At 47.6% G+C, this 18,637-nt stretch overlaps 1 protein-coding gene across 3 annotated transcripts; it reads right to left on the bottom strand.

Moving 5' to 3' along the window:
* Window positions 1-7,511: 7,511 nt before the first annotated feature.
* Window positions 7,512-15,562, bottom strand: NME3 (NME/NM23 nucleoside diphosphate kinase 3). 3 transcript variants are annotated; one of them, XM_084642387.1, is made up of 6 exons: window positions 15,428-15,541; window positions 13,040-13,081; window positions 12,738-12,868; window positions 10,838-10,939; window positions 10,388-10,500; window positions 7,512-7,697 (listed from the first exon to the last, which is right to left on the bottom strand). In XM_084642387.1, exons 1-6 carry the CDS (start codon window positions 15,471-15,473, stop codon window positions 7,580-7,582), a joined length of 552 nt encoding a protein of 183 aa, XP_084498513.1. In that variant the 5' UTR covers window positions 15,474-15,541; the 3' UTR covers window positions 7,512-7,579. The 3 variants fall into 3 exon arrangements, with proteins under 3 accessions (XP_084498513.1, XP_084498514.1, XP_084498515.1); XM_084642388.1 differs by lacking the exon at window positions 13,040-13,081 and having other exon boundaries at window positions 15,428-15,562; XM_084642389.1 differs by lacking the exon at window positions 10,838-10,939 and having other exon boundaries at window positions 15,428-15,543.
* Between the last annotated feature and the right edge of the window lie 3,075 nt (window positions 15,563-18,637).

The raw sequence follows: 18,637 nt of genomic DNA on the forward strand, positions 1-18,637 counted from the left end.
TTGAAAACTCGTGGTGAACGAGGGAAGTCCCAGATGACTGGAAAAAGGCTAATGTAGTGCCAATCTTTAAAAAAGGGAAGAAGGAGGATCCTGGGAACTACAAGCCAGTCAGCCTCACCTCAGTCCCCGGAAAAATCATGAAGCAGGTCCTCAAGGAATCAATCCTGAAGCACTTACATGAGAGGAAAGTGATCAGGAACAGTCGGCATGGATTCACCAAGGGAAGGTCATGCCTGACTAATCTAATCGCCTTCTATGATAAGATTACTGGTTCTGTGGATGAAGGGAAACCAGTGGCTGTATTGTTCCTTGACTTTAGCAAAGCTTTTGACACTGTCTCCCACAGTATTCTTGTCAGCAAGTTAAAGTAGTACGGGCTGGATGAATGCACTATAAGGTGGGTAGAAAGTTGGCTAGATTGTCGGGCTCAACGGGTAGTGATCAATGGCTCCATGTCTAGCTGGCAGCCGGTGTCAAGTGGAGTGCCCCAGGGGTCAGTTCTGGGGCCGGTTTTGTTCAATATCTTCATAAATAATCTGGAGGATGGTGTGGATTGCACTCTCAGCAAATTTGCGGATGATACTAAACTGGGAGGAGTGGTTGATACGCTGGAGGGCAGGGATAGGATACAGCGGGACCTAGACAAATTGGAGGATTGGGCCAAAAGAAATCTGAGGTTCAATAAGGATAAGTGCAGGACCCTGCACTTAGGACGGAAGAACCCAATGCACAGCTACAGACTAGGGACCGAATGGCGAGGCAGCAGTTCTGCGGAAAAGGACCTAGGGGTGACAGTGGACGAGAAGCTGGATATGAGTCAGCAGTGTGCCCTTGTTGCCAAGAAGGCCAATGGCATTTTGGGATGTATAAGTAGGGGCATAGCAAGCAGATCGAGGGACGTGATCGTTCCCCTCTATTCGACATTGGTGAGGCCTCATCTGGAGTACTGTGTCCAGTTTTGGGCCCCACACTATAAGAAGGATGTGGATAAATTGGAGAGAGTCCAGCGAAGGGCAACAAAAATGATTAGGGGTCTGGAACACATGACTTATGAGGAGAGGCTGAGGGAACTGGGATTGTTTAGTCTGCAGAAGAGAAGAATGAGAGGGGATTTGATAGCTGCTTTCAACTACCTGAGAGGTGGTTCCAGAGAGGATGGTTCTAGACTATTCTCAGTGATAGAAGAGGACAGGACAAGGAGTAATGGTCTCAAGTTGCAGTGGGGGAGGTTTAGGTTGGATATTAGGAAAAACTTCTTCACTAAGAGGGTGGTGAAACACTGGAATGTGGTGGTATTCCATATGTGGTGGTAGAATCTCCTTCCTTAGAAGTTTTTAAGGTCAGGCTTGACAAAGCCCTGGCTGGGATGATTTAATTGGGGATTGGCCCTGCTTTGAGCAGGGGGTTGGACTAGATGACCTCCTGAGGTCCCTTCCAACCCTGATATTCTATGATTCCATATCTCTATACAACCATTGCACAGGAGATTCCCACTGCTTACCTTTGGGGCAGGATCATTATAGGTACAGACTGCTCCATGCAGGGTAGTCTCCAAGGTTCATTTCACTGTAGTGGCATACTAACCCCGGTACAGTGACTGGACTTTATCAGCACCAACCTGATGCAGTACAAGCAAGAGCGCTCCTCTCATTACCCACATTCACCACCCTGGGACACGTCTCCCTAACATGCTGGGGAGCTCACCTACACAACAACAAGGTTCAGGACAAATGACCTTCCACAGAAATGACCTTCCATATCACTCTTTTGGGGTTAGGGGCTGTCAAGAGTGCCTGTGCACAAACTCTGCCTTTCATCAAAAACAACACACAAAGGTTATGATGGACTTAATGTGACCTGTATGTTTTGTATAAACTGCCAAGGAGCTGCCAGATCTCCCTCCCTCTGCAAGACAGCATTCAAACTTTGGAACTGATGCACCCATCACAATGTGCTCATCTCAGCTGTCTGTCTACAAGGGATACAGAATGGGATAACCAACAGTCTCAGTTGGAATTTTCTCATGACAATGAGTGTATACTGAATTCACAAGTGCTTCAAGATATAGCCACCCTTTGGGGAAACATTCACTGGCAGTTGCCCTCATCTTCCCAGCGGACAGGGCCCACTTGTATGTCTTTTCCCAGTTTCCTACCCTATCCAAGATTCTGTTGAAAATTCAACGAAACAAAGCGAGAGTTATTGTGATTGCCCCTCTTGACTTTGACAAGTCTGGCTCCCTTACCTGATGCAGATGGCAATATGCCCTCCTGTTCCTCTGACGTCAGCCCATTCCTCACCCGCGCTCTCAAAACAATGGGCTGACCCTTCACCCCAACCCATGGGTCCTCCGCCTCTAGGCTTGGCTCTTTCTTTGTTCCAAGGCTTAGAAGCAGAATGCTCTGACAAGCTGAAACACATGTTGCACCACAACCACAAGTTGACCACTCCACATACCTATCTACAAAATGGAAATGACTCCAAGTTTGTACCATTCCAAATGGACAGACACAACTTCATCTTTCCTCCCTCTGATTTTGCACTACATTTTTAAAGGTTTCAGAGTAACAGCCGTGTTAGTCTGTATTTGCAAAAAGAAAAGGAGTACTTGTGGCACCTTAGACACTAACCAATTTATTTGAGCATAAGCTTTCGTGAGCTACAGAGCTGTAGCTCACAAAAGCTTATGGCACCTTAGAGACTAACCAATTTATTTGAGCATAAGTACTCCTTTTCTTTTTACATTTTTAAACTCTCACTCAGCTCCTTTAAGGTACATCTCATGGCAAAAATGGCTTCCCACTTGGAGTCTGCTCAACCACTAATGCGTAGACTCTTTAACGGCATTGGGACTCTCTTCCCCCATGTGACACCACCCGCTCCAGCCTGGGACTTTAATCTAGTTCTCAGGGCTTGGACTAGACCTCTCTACGAGTCCAGGGCAACTTGTTCTCTCTTACACCTGTCCATGATTAAGGAAGTATGGGCTGGATGAATGCACTATAAGGTGGGTAGAAAGCTGGCTAGATTGTCGGGCTCAACGGGTAGTGATCAATGGCTCCATGTCTAGTTGGCAGCCGGTATCAAGTGGAGTGCCCCAAGGGTCGGTCCTGGGGCCGGTTTTGTTCAATATCTTCATAAATGATCTGGAGGATGGTGTGGATTGCACTCTCAGCAAATTTGCGGATGATACTAAACTGGGAGGAGTGGTAGATACGCTGGAGGGGAGGGATAGGATACAGAAGGACCTAGACAAATTGGAGGATTGGGCCAAAAGAAATCTGATGAGGTTCAATAAGGATAAGTGCAGGGTCCTGCACTTAGGACGGAAGAACCCAATGCACCGCTACAGACTAGGGACCGAATGGCTAGGCAGCAGTTCTGCGGAAAAGGACCTAGGGGTGACAGTGGACGAGAAGCTGGATATGAGTCAGCAGTGTGCCCTTGTTGCCAAGAAGGCCAATGGCATTTTGGGATGTATATGTAGGGGCATAGCGAGCAGATCGAGGGACGTGATCGTTCCCCTCTATTCGACATTGGTGAGGCCTCATCTGGAGTACTGTGTCCAGTTTTGGGCCCCACACTTCAAGAAGGATGAGGATAAATTGGAGAGAGTCCAGCGAAGGGCAACAAAAATGATTAGGGGTCTGGAACACATGAGTTATAAGGAGAGGCTGAGGGAGCTGGGATTGTTTAGCCTGCAGAAGAGAAGAATGAGGGGGGATTTGATAGCTGCTTTCAACTACCTGAAAGGGGGTTCCAAAGAGGATGGCTCTAGACTGTTCTCAATGGTAGCAGATGACAGAACGAGGAGTAATGGTCTCAAGTTGCAGTGGGGGAGGTTTAGATTGGATATTAGGAAAAACTTTTTCACTAAGAGAGTGGTGAATCACTGGAATGCGTTACCTAGGGAGGTGGTAGAATCTCCTTCCTTAGAGGTTTTTAAGGTCAGGCTTGACAAAGCCCTGGCTGGGATGATTTAACTGGGAATTGGTCCTGCTTTGAGCAGGGGGTTGGACTAGATGACCTTCTGGGGTCCCTTCCAACCCTGATATTCTATGATTCTATGATGACAGCATTTCTAATTGCCATCACCTCAGCTAGACACATAGGAGAAATAGCGGCCCTGATGGCACACCCATCATTCATGGCCTTTGTCTTTAAATAAATAAATAAACAACCACTCTAAGGCCATATCCCAAGTTTCTCCCTACTTTTTCTGCACTTTCCATATGAATCAACAGATCCATCTCCCTGTTTTTTCCCAAAACCACATTGTGACAACTGGGAGACAATTGTGGATATGCTAGATATTAGAAGGACATTCGCATTCTACTTGGACAGAACTAAGGACTTCAGGAAATCCCCTAAATTCTTCCTTTCGTCCACAGAAAGATCCAAAAGCTCTGTGATATTTCCTCAAAGACTATCCAAATGGGTCTCTAGTTGCATTAATCACTTAGCAAGGGCGCAACTTGCTTCTGTCCATACGCACTCCATGAGATCAGTTCCTACCTCAATCACAATCCATAGGGATACCCCTATCTCCCCAATCTATAGAGCAATGATTGGAGTCTCTGTCCATACTTTCTCAGAACATTATGTGATCACTGAAGATTTGGCCACTGACACCATCTTCGACTCCACAGTACTCGCCGTAGTAAAAGACTCCACTCCGAAGTCCCAGCCTCCAGTGGTGGGTACTGCTCCGGAGTCACCTGAAGTGGAGCACTCATAGGGACACTACTCGAAGAAGAAGAGGAAGTTACTCACCTTGTACAGTAATGATGGTTCTTCGAGATGTGTGTCCCTATGGGTGCTCCACAGCCCGCCCTCCTCCCCTCTACTTTGGAGTTCTCCATAGGGCTCTGTGGTAAAGAAGGAAGTGAGGGGGGTTCACCTGTGCCGTGCTAAATAGCCTCGAGGCAGACCACGAGGGAGGGAGAGCACATGCGCAGGCTCAACGCAACACTGCTACCAAAAATCTCCGATTAGAGGTGCAGGGGCACACAGACACCTAAAGTGGAGCACCCATAGGGAAACACATCTCGAAGAACTATCATCACTGCACAAGGTGAGTAACTTCCTCTTAATTGATTTACCTCATTAGACTGACAGAACACTTGGTAAAGCAACCCACATCCTGTCATGTATTTATACCTGCTCCTGTATCTTTTACTTCATACATCTGATGAAGTGGGTTCTAGCCCACGAAAGCTTATGCCCAAATAAATTTGTTAGTCTCTAAGGAGCCACAAGGTCTCCTTGTTTTTTTTGCTGATACAGACTAACAAGACTACCACTGAAACCTATCTTTATTAATGATCTGGATGATGGGATAGATTGCACCCTCAGCAAGTTTGTGGATGACTAAGCTGGAGGGAGAAGTAGATATGCTGGAGGGTACAGATAGGGTCCAGAGTGACCTAGACAAATTGGAGGACTGAGCCAAAAGAAATCTGATGAGGTTCAACAAGGACAAGGGCAGAGTCCTGCACTTAGGATGGAAGAATCCCATGCACTGCTACAGGCTGAGGACCGACTAGCTAAGCAGCAGTTCTGCAGAAAAGGACCTGGGGATTACAATGGATGAGAAGCAGGATATGAGTCAGCAGTGTGCCCTTGTTGCCAGGAAGGCTAACGGCATATTGGGCTGCATTAGTAGAAGCATTGCCAGCTGATTGAGGGAAGTGATTATTCCCCTCTATTCGGCACTGATGAGGCCACATCTGGAGTATTGCATCCACTTTTGGGCCCCCACTACAGAAAGGATGTGGACAATTTGGAGAGAGTCCAGCGGAGGGCAACGAAAATGATCAGGGGGCTGGGACACATGATTTATGAGCAGAGGTTGAGGGAACTGGGGTTCTTTAGTCTGCAGAAGAGAAGCGTGAGGGGGGATTTGATAGCAACCTTCAACTACCTGAAGGGGAGTTTCAAAGAGGATGGAGCTTGGCTGTTCTCAGTGGTGGCAGATGACAGAACAAGGAGCAATGGTCTCAAGTTGCAGTGGGGGAGATCTAAGTTGGATATTCGGAAACACTATTTCACTAGGAGGGTGGTGAAGCACTGGAATGGGTTACCTAGGGAGGTGGTGGAATCTCCATCCTTAGAGGTTTTTAAGGCCCAGCTTGACAAAGTCCTGGCTGGGATGATTTAGTTGGTGTTGGTCCTGCTTTGAGCAGGGGGTTGGACTAGATGACCTCCTGAGGTCTCTTCCAACCCTAATCTTCTATGATTCTATGACACAATGTGGGGGCATATTATCCTACATCTGCCTACTGAAGGGTTCTTACACCACCCTCTAAAGCAACTTGTTTTGGCCCCTGTCAGAGATAGGGTACTAGAGTAGCTGGACCAGTGGTTGATCCAGTCTGCAGTTCCTATGAGCTAGAATGCTCCCTGGCTGTATAAATAGGACTATTTACTAGGAAGATAATGTTACCTCTGTATGTGGGATTAGTAAAACCACTAGTGGAATACCGTGTCCAGCTCTGGTGCTACAACTCATGAAGGATTTTGGAAAATTGGAAAGGGTTTGGAAGAGTGCAACAAGACAGATTTGAGGGCTTGAAAACCTACCTTACAGTGAAAGACTGAAGAAGCACAATCTATTTCACTTGTGAAGAGGGGACTTGATCACCACTGCTAAGTACCTGCCCAGAGAGACTTAGAATCATAGAATATGAGGGTTGGAAGGGACCTCAGGAGGTCATCTAGTCCAACCCCCTGCTCAAAGCAGGACCAATCCCCAATTTTTGCCCCAGATCCCTAAATGGCCCCCTCAAGGATTGAACTCACAACCCTGGGTTTAGCAGGCCAATGCTCAAACCACTGAGCTATCCCTCCCCCCACTACTACTGATAGTAGAGCAGTCTTATCTCACAGACATAACAAGATCCAGTATAGGTACACAATTTGAGACTGGAAATAAGGTACACATTTTTAACAGCAAAAGTAATTAACCATTGGAACAATGATCTTTAAATCAAGATTGGATATGCTCCAGCTCAACCAGAAATTATGGGCTTGATGCAAGAATAACTTGATGAGGTTTCCTGGCCTGTGTTATGCAGGAGGTCAGACAAGATCATCCCATGGGTCCCTTCTAATCAAAATCTTCAAATTGCTCAACTTTCACTCTCTTACTTCTTGTGATGTCGTCATATCAATAGTTCTCCAATCACCAGAGAGCCTTCCATAGTAGACAGGACCTAAAATTCTAATGTAACTTTCAGGCCTTTTCTGTACATTATAAAGATGCCAAAGGCACAAGCTCATTTTTCTTTCCTTTGCAGGTCATCTTGAACCCCTTGGGATTTTAGGATGCTGCAGAGCATCGCCAGAACCAGACCAGCAGCACCAAGTAGCTACTATCCCAGAGAGCTGCAATTTAGTCAATTACCAGTGCAGAATAGACTTCCCATTACCCTTTCACCCACCCCAAGATAGAAACACCCAATGAAAAAACCACACTATCACAAAGTCCAGTGTGACTCCAGAGAAGGAAAAATGGAAATGGATGAGTTTTTACTGTGCCTGAGTGTCAGCAAGATACCCTTCCCCCAGACCATTCTTATTACTCATAGATCCAGTGCTCAGTGCTGTCCGCCCAGCAGGTCAGCTTGTCTGTGTGGAACCAGAGCGAAATCTCCCGCCGGGCACTCTCAATCGAGTCGCTGCCGTGAATCACATTCCTGTGAGGAAAGAGAATGGGTACTCTCCAAGTCAGATAGAGCGAGGAACTAGAGCCGGAAGTAATTTCATCTTGGCTAAAATAATAAGTTTGCTGAACAAGTGCCATCTTGTTGCATTCCTACCTGAACGATCCTCATGTTCCTTACCATTCCTCAGAACCCTACCCCAGAGCCACCCATCTTCTGGCTGAGAGCAGGACTTGCCAGTTATCCTGTGGCATGTGGGAGCTGCCAGTTCCCACCAGTCCCCTCCCCTAGATCATGTCACCAAAGCAGCAACAGTGCCTACAGCTAACCCATCTTCTGATTTTCTTACGGTGCTCCATTTTTTTTTATACAGTATAATCTCTTCTAATCTACAGTAACAGCTGCTTCATGAAGGGCTGAAAGTGCCTTTTTTACCTGTAGTGCTGCTTGTTTTTACATTAGAAATTCAAGTCTTCTGACCCCTGTTTTTCCCCTCCTGGAAGACTCTATGGAGAACTGGTAAGTTTGACATCAGATGCCAAGGAAATGAAACCTATATAAGGAAGGATGTCAGCTTCATTTAGGCATTGGCTACACTGAGAATTAGCTCTGATTTCAGCCAATTGGTGTAGCTTCATTGCTGCAAACCCCTAGTGTAGCCAGGGCCTCAGACTATTCAGGACTCTTGCTTGTCTTTTAACACCTAACTAACTCATATGCCTGACTAAGGGCTAGGAGAACAGCTCATCTATTACACTGAGCACTACCACCACTTCAGTTAATGGCTGGGAGTGCTCCCCACCATGGCTCTGGGGGCTCGTAGTGGGGTGACTGCCCCACTCCTGGAGAACAGGAATTAAAAGCAGCAAAGCTAGGCTGATTGAGGAAGGCAGCCACACCTGTGGACAGCTCAATCAGGGCCCAGCTGGCCCTTATAAGAGGGCTGGGGGCCAGAGCTGAAAGTGTTTCACTCTAGCCCTGGAGTGGGAAGGGCTAGCTGCCTGGGAGCAAGGTACCTAGAGCCAGAGTAGTGCTGGGGAAGGGCAAAGGGAGCTGGGGAGCTCCAGCCTGGTAAACCCACAGGCTGCAGACCTTGGTGAAGGCTACAAAGGTACTGGGGCTGCAGAAGGGCAGCCTGGGAATAGGCAGCGGCAGCTGGTCCTAACCCCTTGCCAATGATGAGTGGCCATTACACTGCAGTCTGCCCCAGTGAACAGGGGTTAGATGATGACTGGCAGTTGCCACTGAGGCAAGGTGGGCTTAGAGGGTTGAGGGTTCCCCAGGGAGGTATTGCTGGGGCAGAATCCCAGGGTAAAGGGCACCGGGGTCTGAGAGGGACATACCAGTGAGATACCAGCCTGCACAGGGTGCTCCGTAAACTGGAAGAGAGCTAATTGCAAGATGACCAGTAGAAGGCGTGCACCGGTGAGTCGTCGCTTCACTACAGGGCTTCAAGAAGCGACGGCTTGACATTGCTGATAGTTATACGGTAAAAGCCAAGCAGAACACCCCTCACTTTTTTGTTTTAATAGAAAAAAAGCATAAAGCAGCAGGAAAGATCTCCTCTGCTCTCCTCCACAGCTCATCCTGAGACCAAAGAGGCAGTTTAAGCATAGTGCTCTTCATGGCCAAATGTACTATGCAAACTGTTTTGTCACAGGAGATGGGCATGGTGTGAGCACAGGACTGGGAGCCAGACACTCCCAACATCTAATCCTGGCTCTGACACAGATTCCCTCTGTGGCCTGGGGCAGGTCCATGCACTCTTCCTGCCTCATAATCCCCACATGTAGAAAGGAGATTATCCTTATCTCCCTCAGTAGGGTGTTGTGAGGATCAGTTGAGTGCCCGGGCAGCATACTGAAGATGAAAATTGCTGTGGAAGTGTGAAGCAGCGTATGATGGGGCTGTCTCAGTCTAGAAGGGGTTAAAGAGCTCCCGAGGGCACAATCAGCCCCACCCCAAAGCACCACACCAGTGAGTCTTGTCAAGCCTGGAGAGAGGCAGGGTCCCAGTTCAGTTTGGGTGGCACTCAGAAAGAAGAAGGGCTGGAACTCAGAGCTTCCCCAGGCTGAGGAAACAGGAGTTGCTGCCCAGGCCCTCTTCTTCTTTTGCCTTCAGAAGGCTCTGGACTCTGCCTTTTGTGAGATATGACAGCATCCTGACTTTTTTTATTTGGGCTACTTTATGTGGCCTCCCAACCACCCCACTCCTAAACAGCACAGTCAGAGGACTGGACTCTGGGATGACCCCACAGCAATGCTGTGGTCCAGGGAGGGACCACTGAAATGTGAGGTGCCTACCCTCTCCTCAAGGGGGTACCAGAGAGTTATGGTTACAACATGGTGTTGTTAGTTTTGGCCCCAAACAAGAAGATCTCAGGTTTAACTCCAAACTGACCATACCATTAGGGTAAAAATCCCTAAAATGTAGCACAAGTGTGGCTACTTTACACAAGATGAAGAACCCCACCCTGCCACAGACCATCTGGGCATTGTTCTTTTGCTGCCTAGGTTGGGAGCCAGGCAAAGTAAGGTGTGCTCATCCCTCACAAGTGATCCTTTGACAGGAGCATTGAGAGCTGACTCTAAAGGCACTCCCCCATCTTCCCCCTCAGTCAGTGGGAGAGTAACTGGGACATGGAGCAGAACACAGAAGGAGCCTCCTCCCACCTGCAACAGGGACACAGGATTCCCCAGCAAAAACAAACCCAAGGCTCTCACTTGCTGACTTCAATGCAGAAGTCCCCTCGGATGGTGCCAGGTCTGGAATCAGCTGGGTTAGTTTCTCCAATCATTGCGCGAGCCATCTTTACCACATCCAGCCCCTGCCAGACCTACAAGACAGCACAGCAAGAGTCAGCTTCCGCAGCTTGCTGAATAGCAAGCCAAATCCTACCCTAAGCACCCTCCAGCTAACTCCACCTCCTTGTATGAGTACGCCTAGAGATAAGTCAGGGCAGAATCTACCTCAAGAAAGCCTATGATTATCTGTTTGAATAAAAGAAAGATATGCACAGGTTTCACTTTTACATGCAACAGTGTAACACTTCAGCCAGAGGATCTGGCAGAAGGGTATGAAGGGAAGATGGAATGGCCTCAAGTTCAATGCTAATTGCACTTGCATTTGATATCCATTTCAAGGCATGAAAGGGGCCCCTGGCCAGCACTCACCATGGCTACAATAGGACCTGATCTCATGTACTCCACCAGACGGCTGTAGAAGGGGCGATCACAGAGGGCTATATAATGCTCCTTCAGCAAGTCTTCCGAGGCCTGGGCACAAACACAGCATGTGATCTAGTTTGCTAGATGGGACTGTCCTAAAATGGCTTATAATGGCTGTTCTAGTGGCCAGAAGAGTCCACTTTAGAAGTGGCGTTTAGGGACCTCTCCCTGCTCTGAGGGCTGGATTCCTGAATTCTGCAGTGCAGCTGGGAGGAGGAAATCAAGCTCACCAGGAAGGAACAACTGCCAGGTGAAACTGGATCAGTGTTCATTCCTCATCTGGGGAATCCCATTTTCCTCTTTCAGTTCAGTTCTCACTCGCTTTCTGTGTATAGCCTCACAGGACCTTTAGGGATTCAGGTAATCAACAGGGGCAGAATTCAGGCTCTGTTCAGAAAAGGCATTTGCAATGCAGCCCTTTAGATAACAGCAAGGGTCTATTACACTGATGATGAAAAAATAGTTTCCATTATAGGTCCATAACAAATGCTGCAAAACAGACTTACAATGGAACAGCCTATACGACAGTCCATTGAACAAGACAGATTGGGGCAGAGTGCTCCAAAGAAAAGAGAGACAGTAAATTCTCAAAGGTGACTAAACGATTTTGGATCCTAAGTGCTTCAAGTTGCTTTTGGAAATGAGACTTAAGAGCTCAATTCCCCTGACTGACAATGAGATTTAGGTGCCTAAGTCATTTTTGAAAATAGGACTAAAGTGCTTTGGAAAACTTGACCCTGAATGGTGGTGGCAAGAAAAAGATCCAAATTAAATTCCTGTAGCTGGGCTGGCAACCTGCACGGAGACAGGACTAGGGAGCTTTCCTTTCGTTTCCGGTCTCCATCTAGTGGTAGGAGGATATCATAGAATATGAGGGTTGGAAGGGACCTCAGGAGGTCATCTAGTACAACCCCCTGCTCAAAGCAGGACCAATCCCCAATTTTTGCCCCAGATCCTTAAATGGCCCCCTCAAGGATTGAACTCACAACCCTGGGTTTAGCAGGCCAATGCTCAAACCAAAGAGCTATCCCTCCCCCATATATATATATCTCACTACGTTGAGTTCCCATGGGAGGGATGTTGGAGAAATGGCCTCAGCAAGAGACTTTGCAGCAGCTCTGATACCAGGCATTTCTGAACTTTGTTATTCGTGGCCTAGTGGATAAAGCACTAGACTGTGACTCAGGAGGCAGGCATACTTAATCCTGCCCCAGAGCAAGGGGCTAAACTAGATGACCTCTTGAGGTCTCTTCCAGCCCCACATTTCTTTGCTTCTATGGATTCTATTGCCAGCACTGCCTCTGGGTGGCTGGGTGACCTTAGGCCAGCAGTTCTCAACCCGCAGCCCAATTAGCACACGGTCTGGGGCGGGGATCCAGGGTCAGGGCAGCCAGCCCACCCCACAGGAGTGGCAGGGGTCCGGGGCAGGCTGTTGGCTGGCCATGCATAGCAGGAGTCTGGGGCGGGCTGCTGGCTGGCCCCAACACCCAGCCCCTGCAGCCCAGTTAGCACATTGTGGGCCGCATATGCAGCCCACAATGTGAAATAAGTTGAGAACCACTGCCTTAGGCAAGTAACTTACCCTCTCTGTGCTTCAGTTTCCTCATATGTAAAATGGGGATCATGATACTGACCTATGCAAAACGCTTTGAGATTTACTGATAAAAAATGCTATATAAAAACTAGGTATTATTTACAAAGCACCATCAGCAAGCAGGATGCAAGCAGGTCCCTGCTGCAAAGATTTAAAGCCCCAAGACAGAGCATACACAGAGTGAGGCAGCATGGACTGGACCTTTAGAGACAAGGGTGCCAGGGTAGCCCTTGCTCTGCCAGCTCCTCTCACCTGCATGAGTTTCATCCCCACCAGTTTGAAGCCTTTCTTTTCAAAGCGCCTGATGATTTCCCCTATGAGATGCCGCTGCACCCCATCTGGCTTGATGGCTAGGAAGGTGCGCTCATTTACTCCAGTGCAAGCTGAAAGAAGATGAGGAGGAACACTTAGGGCTAGAGCAAACCTCAGCATACATTCAGGATCAGAGGGGTCACTACAACCAGGATCAAGGAATTAAAAAATAAAACCAGAGATAAGAGAAGAGGCAGATGCTGCTAAGGTAGGAACTCAAATAGGAATGGGGCATAGCTTACCATCAGTTTGGATTGTAAAACTGGTTTCATATATGGCAAAGGCTGGTGGAGACAAAAGTCAGAGGTTTGCAGACAGCCCCTTTCCCACTGAGAGACAGACAGTCCAATACTGGAATGAAACAGGAGCGCTCTGGTGGTTAGTGGCACACATACAGCAGGGACTCTGGAAGTCAGAGCAATGGAGATAACCTCTTTCCCCACGGCAAAGACAGGGAACTCTGGGAAGGAGTTGTTTCCAACCATGTAATCCTTTGCAAGGGGTAGCAGGCAGTCTGGTGGGTAGGGGGGTGGAGCAGAGGGATGGAGAGGACATCCTCCTGAGGTGGACGGGGGAAAGCCCTGGTGGCTACAAAGAGCAATATCCAACCACAGACTTGCATTAGATTTTAGTTCCTTTGCTCCTAGAGAATCTGGGTCCACTTGTCAGGACGACATCCCTCCTGATACCCAGCAGTGAGTTTTCCTGCTCCAGTTCCAATCCTTCTTGGACTGAACACAGAGAAGATGAAGAGTCAGCAGCTGTTACATTTATCAGCATTTAGTGCACCCTAATCAAGTCCGACATATTTTAATAAATCCACTTCCCTTAATTAAAGAAACAAAAATAAAAGCCACTGAATGCATGGCCTTTTTAATTAAAAAAATCCACCATCACAGACAGACTTGCTCTGGGTTTCAAAATGTGGGCAAAACATTATGCTATGTAATCTCAGTGAGCATGTAACAAGTCTGGGAATTTTCCAGCCCTAATATTGCCTTTGAATTTGAAATCAGGCCTCCTAAAGCGATCTGAATTTGAATCTAAACAAAAAGGCTTGTGAAAATAATCAGGGGATCTGACTGAATGATTTTTTTAAACCACACTAGAGAGCTGATTTCACCTATTTGGCTGTCCAATGGTCTACACTGGTTTGTTAGGCTGTGGATATGTTTCTTTTACAACCCTTTAAGTAAGTGGAAAACAGCCTAGGGAAGGCAGTCAGGGATATTCTTTTACACAGAACACGCAAGCTGATAGTTGGGACTTAACCTTGCAGAGCATAGATCAGGGGTGGCGAAAGTGTGGCTCGTGAGCCACATGCAGTTCTTTTACTGTTAAAGGTTTCAGAGTGGTAGCCGTGTTAGTCTGTATCAGCAAAAACAAGGAGTCCTTTTCGCACCTTAGAGACTAATAAATTTGTTAGTCTCTAAGGTGCCACAAGGACTCCTCGTTGTTTTTACCGTCAAAGTGCAGCTAATGGAACCCCCCACATTCCTCCCATTTTCCACCTACCCAATGCTGGGACGCTTGGGACCTCTGCCTTGCAATGGGGTGGTGGGGTAGGGGTCTCTGCCCAGCGGGCAGGGGAGTCTCGGGGCTTCAGCCCCACAGGGCACACTGGCCAGGCCTCATGGCTTCAGCAGTAGTGGGGCTAAAGCCCTGAGCCCCAGAGGCACCTCCCATGGAGCTAAAGCCCAGAGCCCAATCAGGCTCTTGAACTTCTGAAGATTGTTATACGCAGCTAGGAGGATCAGTAAGTTTGGCCACTCCTGTCATAGATCACAGAGGCAGGCAGTGTGTGGGCTCAGAATTAGAGATAGGAGTCAAGAGAGACAGACTCTATTTCCAGCTTTGTTAAGGGATGACTATGGGACCTTAGGAGACTCCCTTCCCTTCTCCGTACCTCAGTTTCCCCACTTGTAAAATAAACTCCTATGTGGCCTCTTTGTTCCCTCCCTGAGCTTGATTACATGCTTTATTCAGAGTGAACCAGCTGCAGTGAAATTCACTGCCACAGAGCAGGGTTGGGTACCATTCCGCTCTCAGTAGTGTCTCATCAGCAGAGCAAAAAGAAAAGGAGTACTTGTGGCACCTTACAGACTAACCAATTTATTTGAGCATGAGCTTTCGTGAGCTACAGCTCACTTCATTGGATCCGATGAAGTGAGCTGTAGCTCACGAAAGCTCATGCTCAAATAAATCGGTTAGTCTCTAAGGTGCCACAAGTACTCCTTTTCTTTTTGCGAATACAGACTAACACGGCTGTTACTCTGAAACCTGTCATCAGCAGAGCAGGCACCTTGCCCCAAGCAGCCACCTCTGTGCCTATTCCCCCCTCTCCGTGGGAGTGAGTGGGGGCAGAGCTGTGAAAGTTGAAGGAGCTGAGTCAGGGGAGGCAAAGGGTGAGGAAGGGAGGGATCAGTGCCCCCACACCTGCTGTGTCCTCCCCCTGCCTAAGGGGGCATCCTCCGAACAACCCCTCCCCCTGCTGGTAAAGGACATCCCCTGACCCCGCCCTCCCCTTGCCTGGGGGGGACAACCCCCGAACTGCCACCCTCCTCCTCACCCCGCCCCGGGAGGAGGCATCCCCCGGACAGCTCCCCCACGCCCTGGGAGGGGGCACTCACCGCTGTGGAAGATGTTGGCGAACAGGATAAGCACCGAGCAGATCATGGTGGCAGCCGGTCGCGCGCTGACAGGGCTACGGCCGGGCGCGTGGGCGGTACCGCCTAGGCACGAAACGCGCGCGGGCCCGTGGGGGAGGGATGAGGGCGCGCACGTTACTCCTGGGGTCCGGACTTCTTCGTGCGCGCGCTGCGTGCTCCTGTCTACCCAACCGCCCGGTCTGCCCATCCCCACAACCAGACCGGCCGATGTGGTGACGCCCCGCCCCACATCCAAATGCCCTTCAGCCCAGACCGTGGCAAACCCCATAGGGGCCTGCAAGAAACTGGCGGGTTGATTTTGGAGTGGGGTTCTTGTGGTTTTTTTGCCTTCCCTCCGCCCCCTAGCACTGTGCCAAACAAAGCCCAAGAGCAGACCCAGTTTATTGTACACTCCACTCCCTTTAGTCCACTGTCAGTCCAGATCTCAGAGAGCCAGGTCTGTCAAACGCTCCAGCCACCAGGCCACAGCTAGGGTTGCCAATTTTCTTACAGCACAAACCGGAACACCTTGCCCCGCCGCTTCCCTGAGGCTCCACTCCCTTCGTCCAGGGATTTCCCTATTCCCCCCCACGTTTTGTGAACTAGTTACATGCTGTGTTGCCAATGTAGTGATTGGACATTTGAATTGAAATTGAAACATTAATACACACATACACAATATAAAAGCATATAAAGTGTATGATACAATATGTGTATCTGAAAAAATATAAAGAACAGGAGTACTTGTGGCACCTGTGAAAGTAGAATGAATTATATTGAAATTATAATTCATTAAAGAAATGCTGCTTGAAGGGTTTGTTGAAATATAGTTGTCAGGAAGAGAAACGTTAAGGAGTGTGAGACAAGGGGTCCTCAAACTAATTAACTTAGAGTTCCCACTGAGCTAGGAGATTGGTAAACGTTAGTATGCAAATAAGCTTTGTATGTTTCTGCTTCCTTTTGTCTCTTATGTTAAATTGGCTTTCCCTTATCTGTTTAAATAAGCTTTTAAATACCTTGAGCTTTTGCAGGAAACTCACATATCTGGGTGCATTGGCAAAGCACTTTGCTAATAAACAGAGTGGTCTGACAAATTTTGTGAGTCTTGAATCTGACTTTGGCACACCTTGGAGACTAACAAATTTATTTGAGCATAAGCTTTCGTGGGCTACAGCCCACTTCATCGGATGCATAGAATGGAACATATAGTAAGAAGATATTTATACATACAGAGAACGTGAAAAGGTGGAAGTACCCATACCAAGAGTAAGAGGCTAATTAATTAAGAGGAGCTATTATCAGCGGGGGAAAAAACCTTACAGTTGGTATGGGTACTTCCACCTTTTCATGTTCTCTGTATGTATAAATATCTTCTTACTATATGTTCCATTCTATGCATCCGATGAAGTGGGCTGTAGCCCACGAAAGCTTATGCTCAAATAAATTTGTTAGTCTCTAAGGTGCCACAAGTACTCCTGTTCTTTTTGCGGATACAGACTAACACGGCTGCTACTCTGAAACCTGAAAAAGTATAATATTTGAAAAGTATGAACATAGACTAGCTTCCTTATACAGCTATTGTTTTTATGACAATGTCAGTGCATTCGTTTCAGCGATGTTGGCCAACCTAATAATTTCACATTATGATTTGTAAGCAAAGTCTAAATGAGCTCTCCCTGACAGCTAGTGATGAGCTGGGGGCTGGGGGAAAGGTTTCAGGACTAGATTGTATTTACATTCACACCTAATCTAGGTATACAGCAAACAGAGCTGTGTTGCCCAAGTGATATATTTTGGCTGGGGTTGGGTTACAAATCACTTGAATGTGGGTGGTGGGGGCTAATTAAATGTTATTATTCTTATTGTATGAGTAAAGGGCAGTAGAACTGTACTTAGCCTGTGCTGATGGAGGGCATCAAGAGAGAAGGTGGGGACAGGTGTTTTGCTTGATGGTCTGCCTGAGTCACAAGTACTATTTGACCTGCCCCTCTCCACTGTTTAAAGACAGAGCTGATTAGGCTCCATAGATAGTCTTTTGTTTTGTTAAGTGACCACTACAGTTGAAATCACTGATAATCAGGTCTAAGTGCTGAGACCTGCTGTGGGACAGTGTTTCTGTGGAAGAGACGGCCCAGTCTGCGCTAGCAGTGAAGTTCCCCCACTGAGAGCTCAGCTGAAATCACTGAGAGCTGGGTGGAACCTCAAGAGACCAACTCACAGAGGTCACAGTGGCAGGTGGCAGCAGAAGGTGACGGCGCAGGGCCATTGGCAACAGATCAATGGAGTGAAAGGTGGCACAATGAACAACAGTGTCCAGAGTGAACAGTGAGCAGCTGGAGGACTGAGCAAGGTGCCTTCTTGCCCCCCACCTGGGTGGTGAACTCATGTGAAAGCACCTCTGAGTCTCCACCGGGTCTCCACCAAGTACAACACCAGTGAGTGTTAATGAACCTGTTAAGAATCCTGGAGACACAACACACTTCATGCAAACACACATGGCTGTGCCATCATACTTTCTATTTAAGCAAGAGATACCACACACTACAAACTGGAGCCCAATGTTAAATGCATTGTCACTTGTTCATCCTGAAGTTGAACACTGGTTCCGAACAAGACCAGCAAATGCTCACTATCTTTCTGCAAGAAACTCAACTGACTGGCTAGAAGCATATTGTGCAACAGTGAAAGACACAACAGTTGAAAAACTGAAGAACTCTCTCACCACATTCAAAAAATTTGCATACATGGCTGATGAATGCACCGATGCAAATGGGCATCAAGTATTAAATCATTGTGTATGTAATCCTGATGTCCATGGTAGGCCAATAGATTCATTTCTAGATGTTCAAGTTAGAGAGAACACATCGGCTGCATCTGTGACAACCCACATCTTAGAAGAGTTAAATGCTTCTCAGTTGGACCCCAAACAGATGGCTGCTTGTGCATTTAATGGAGCTGCAAACTTCTCTGGAAGACATGGTGGACAAGCTTTGCTCAGAGAAAAGTGTAACCCTAATCTCTCCTATACATACTGCAGAGGCCATCTACTCCAACAAGCGCTAATACGAGCTGCAGACTCTTCAAAAGTCATTTTAAAAGCTACAAATTTAATGTCTTTGTTATATTCTTTTTTCAACAAAAAATATAGAAAATACACTGGAAAATATAGAAGATACACTGGGACTGAAGTTC

This window comes from Lepidochelys olivacea, assembly GCF_965140295.1.
Source record: "Lepidochelys olivacea isolate rLepOli2 genome assembly, chromosome: 10".
NCBI lineage: Eukaryota > Metazoa > Chordata > Testudines > Cheloniidae > Lepidochelys > Lepidochelys olivacea.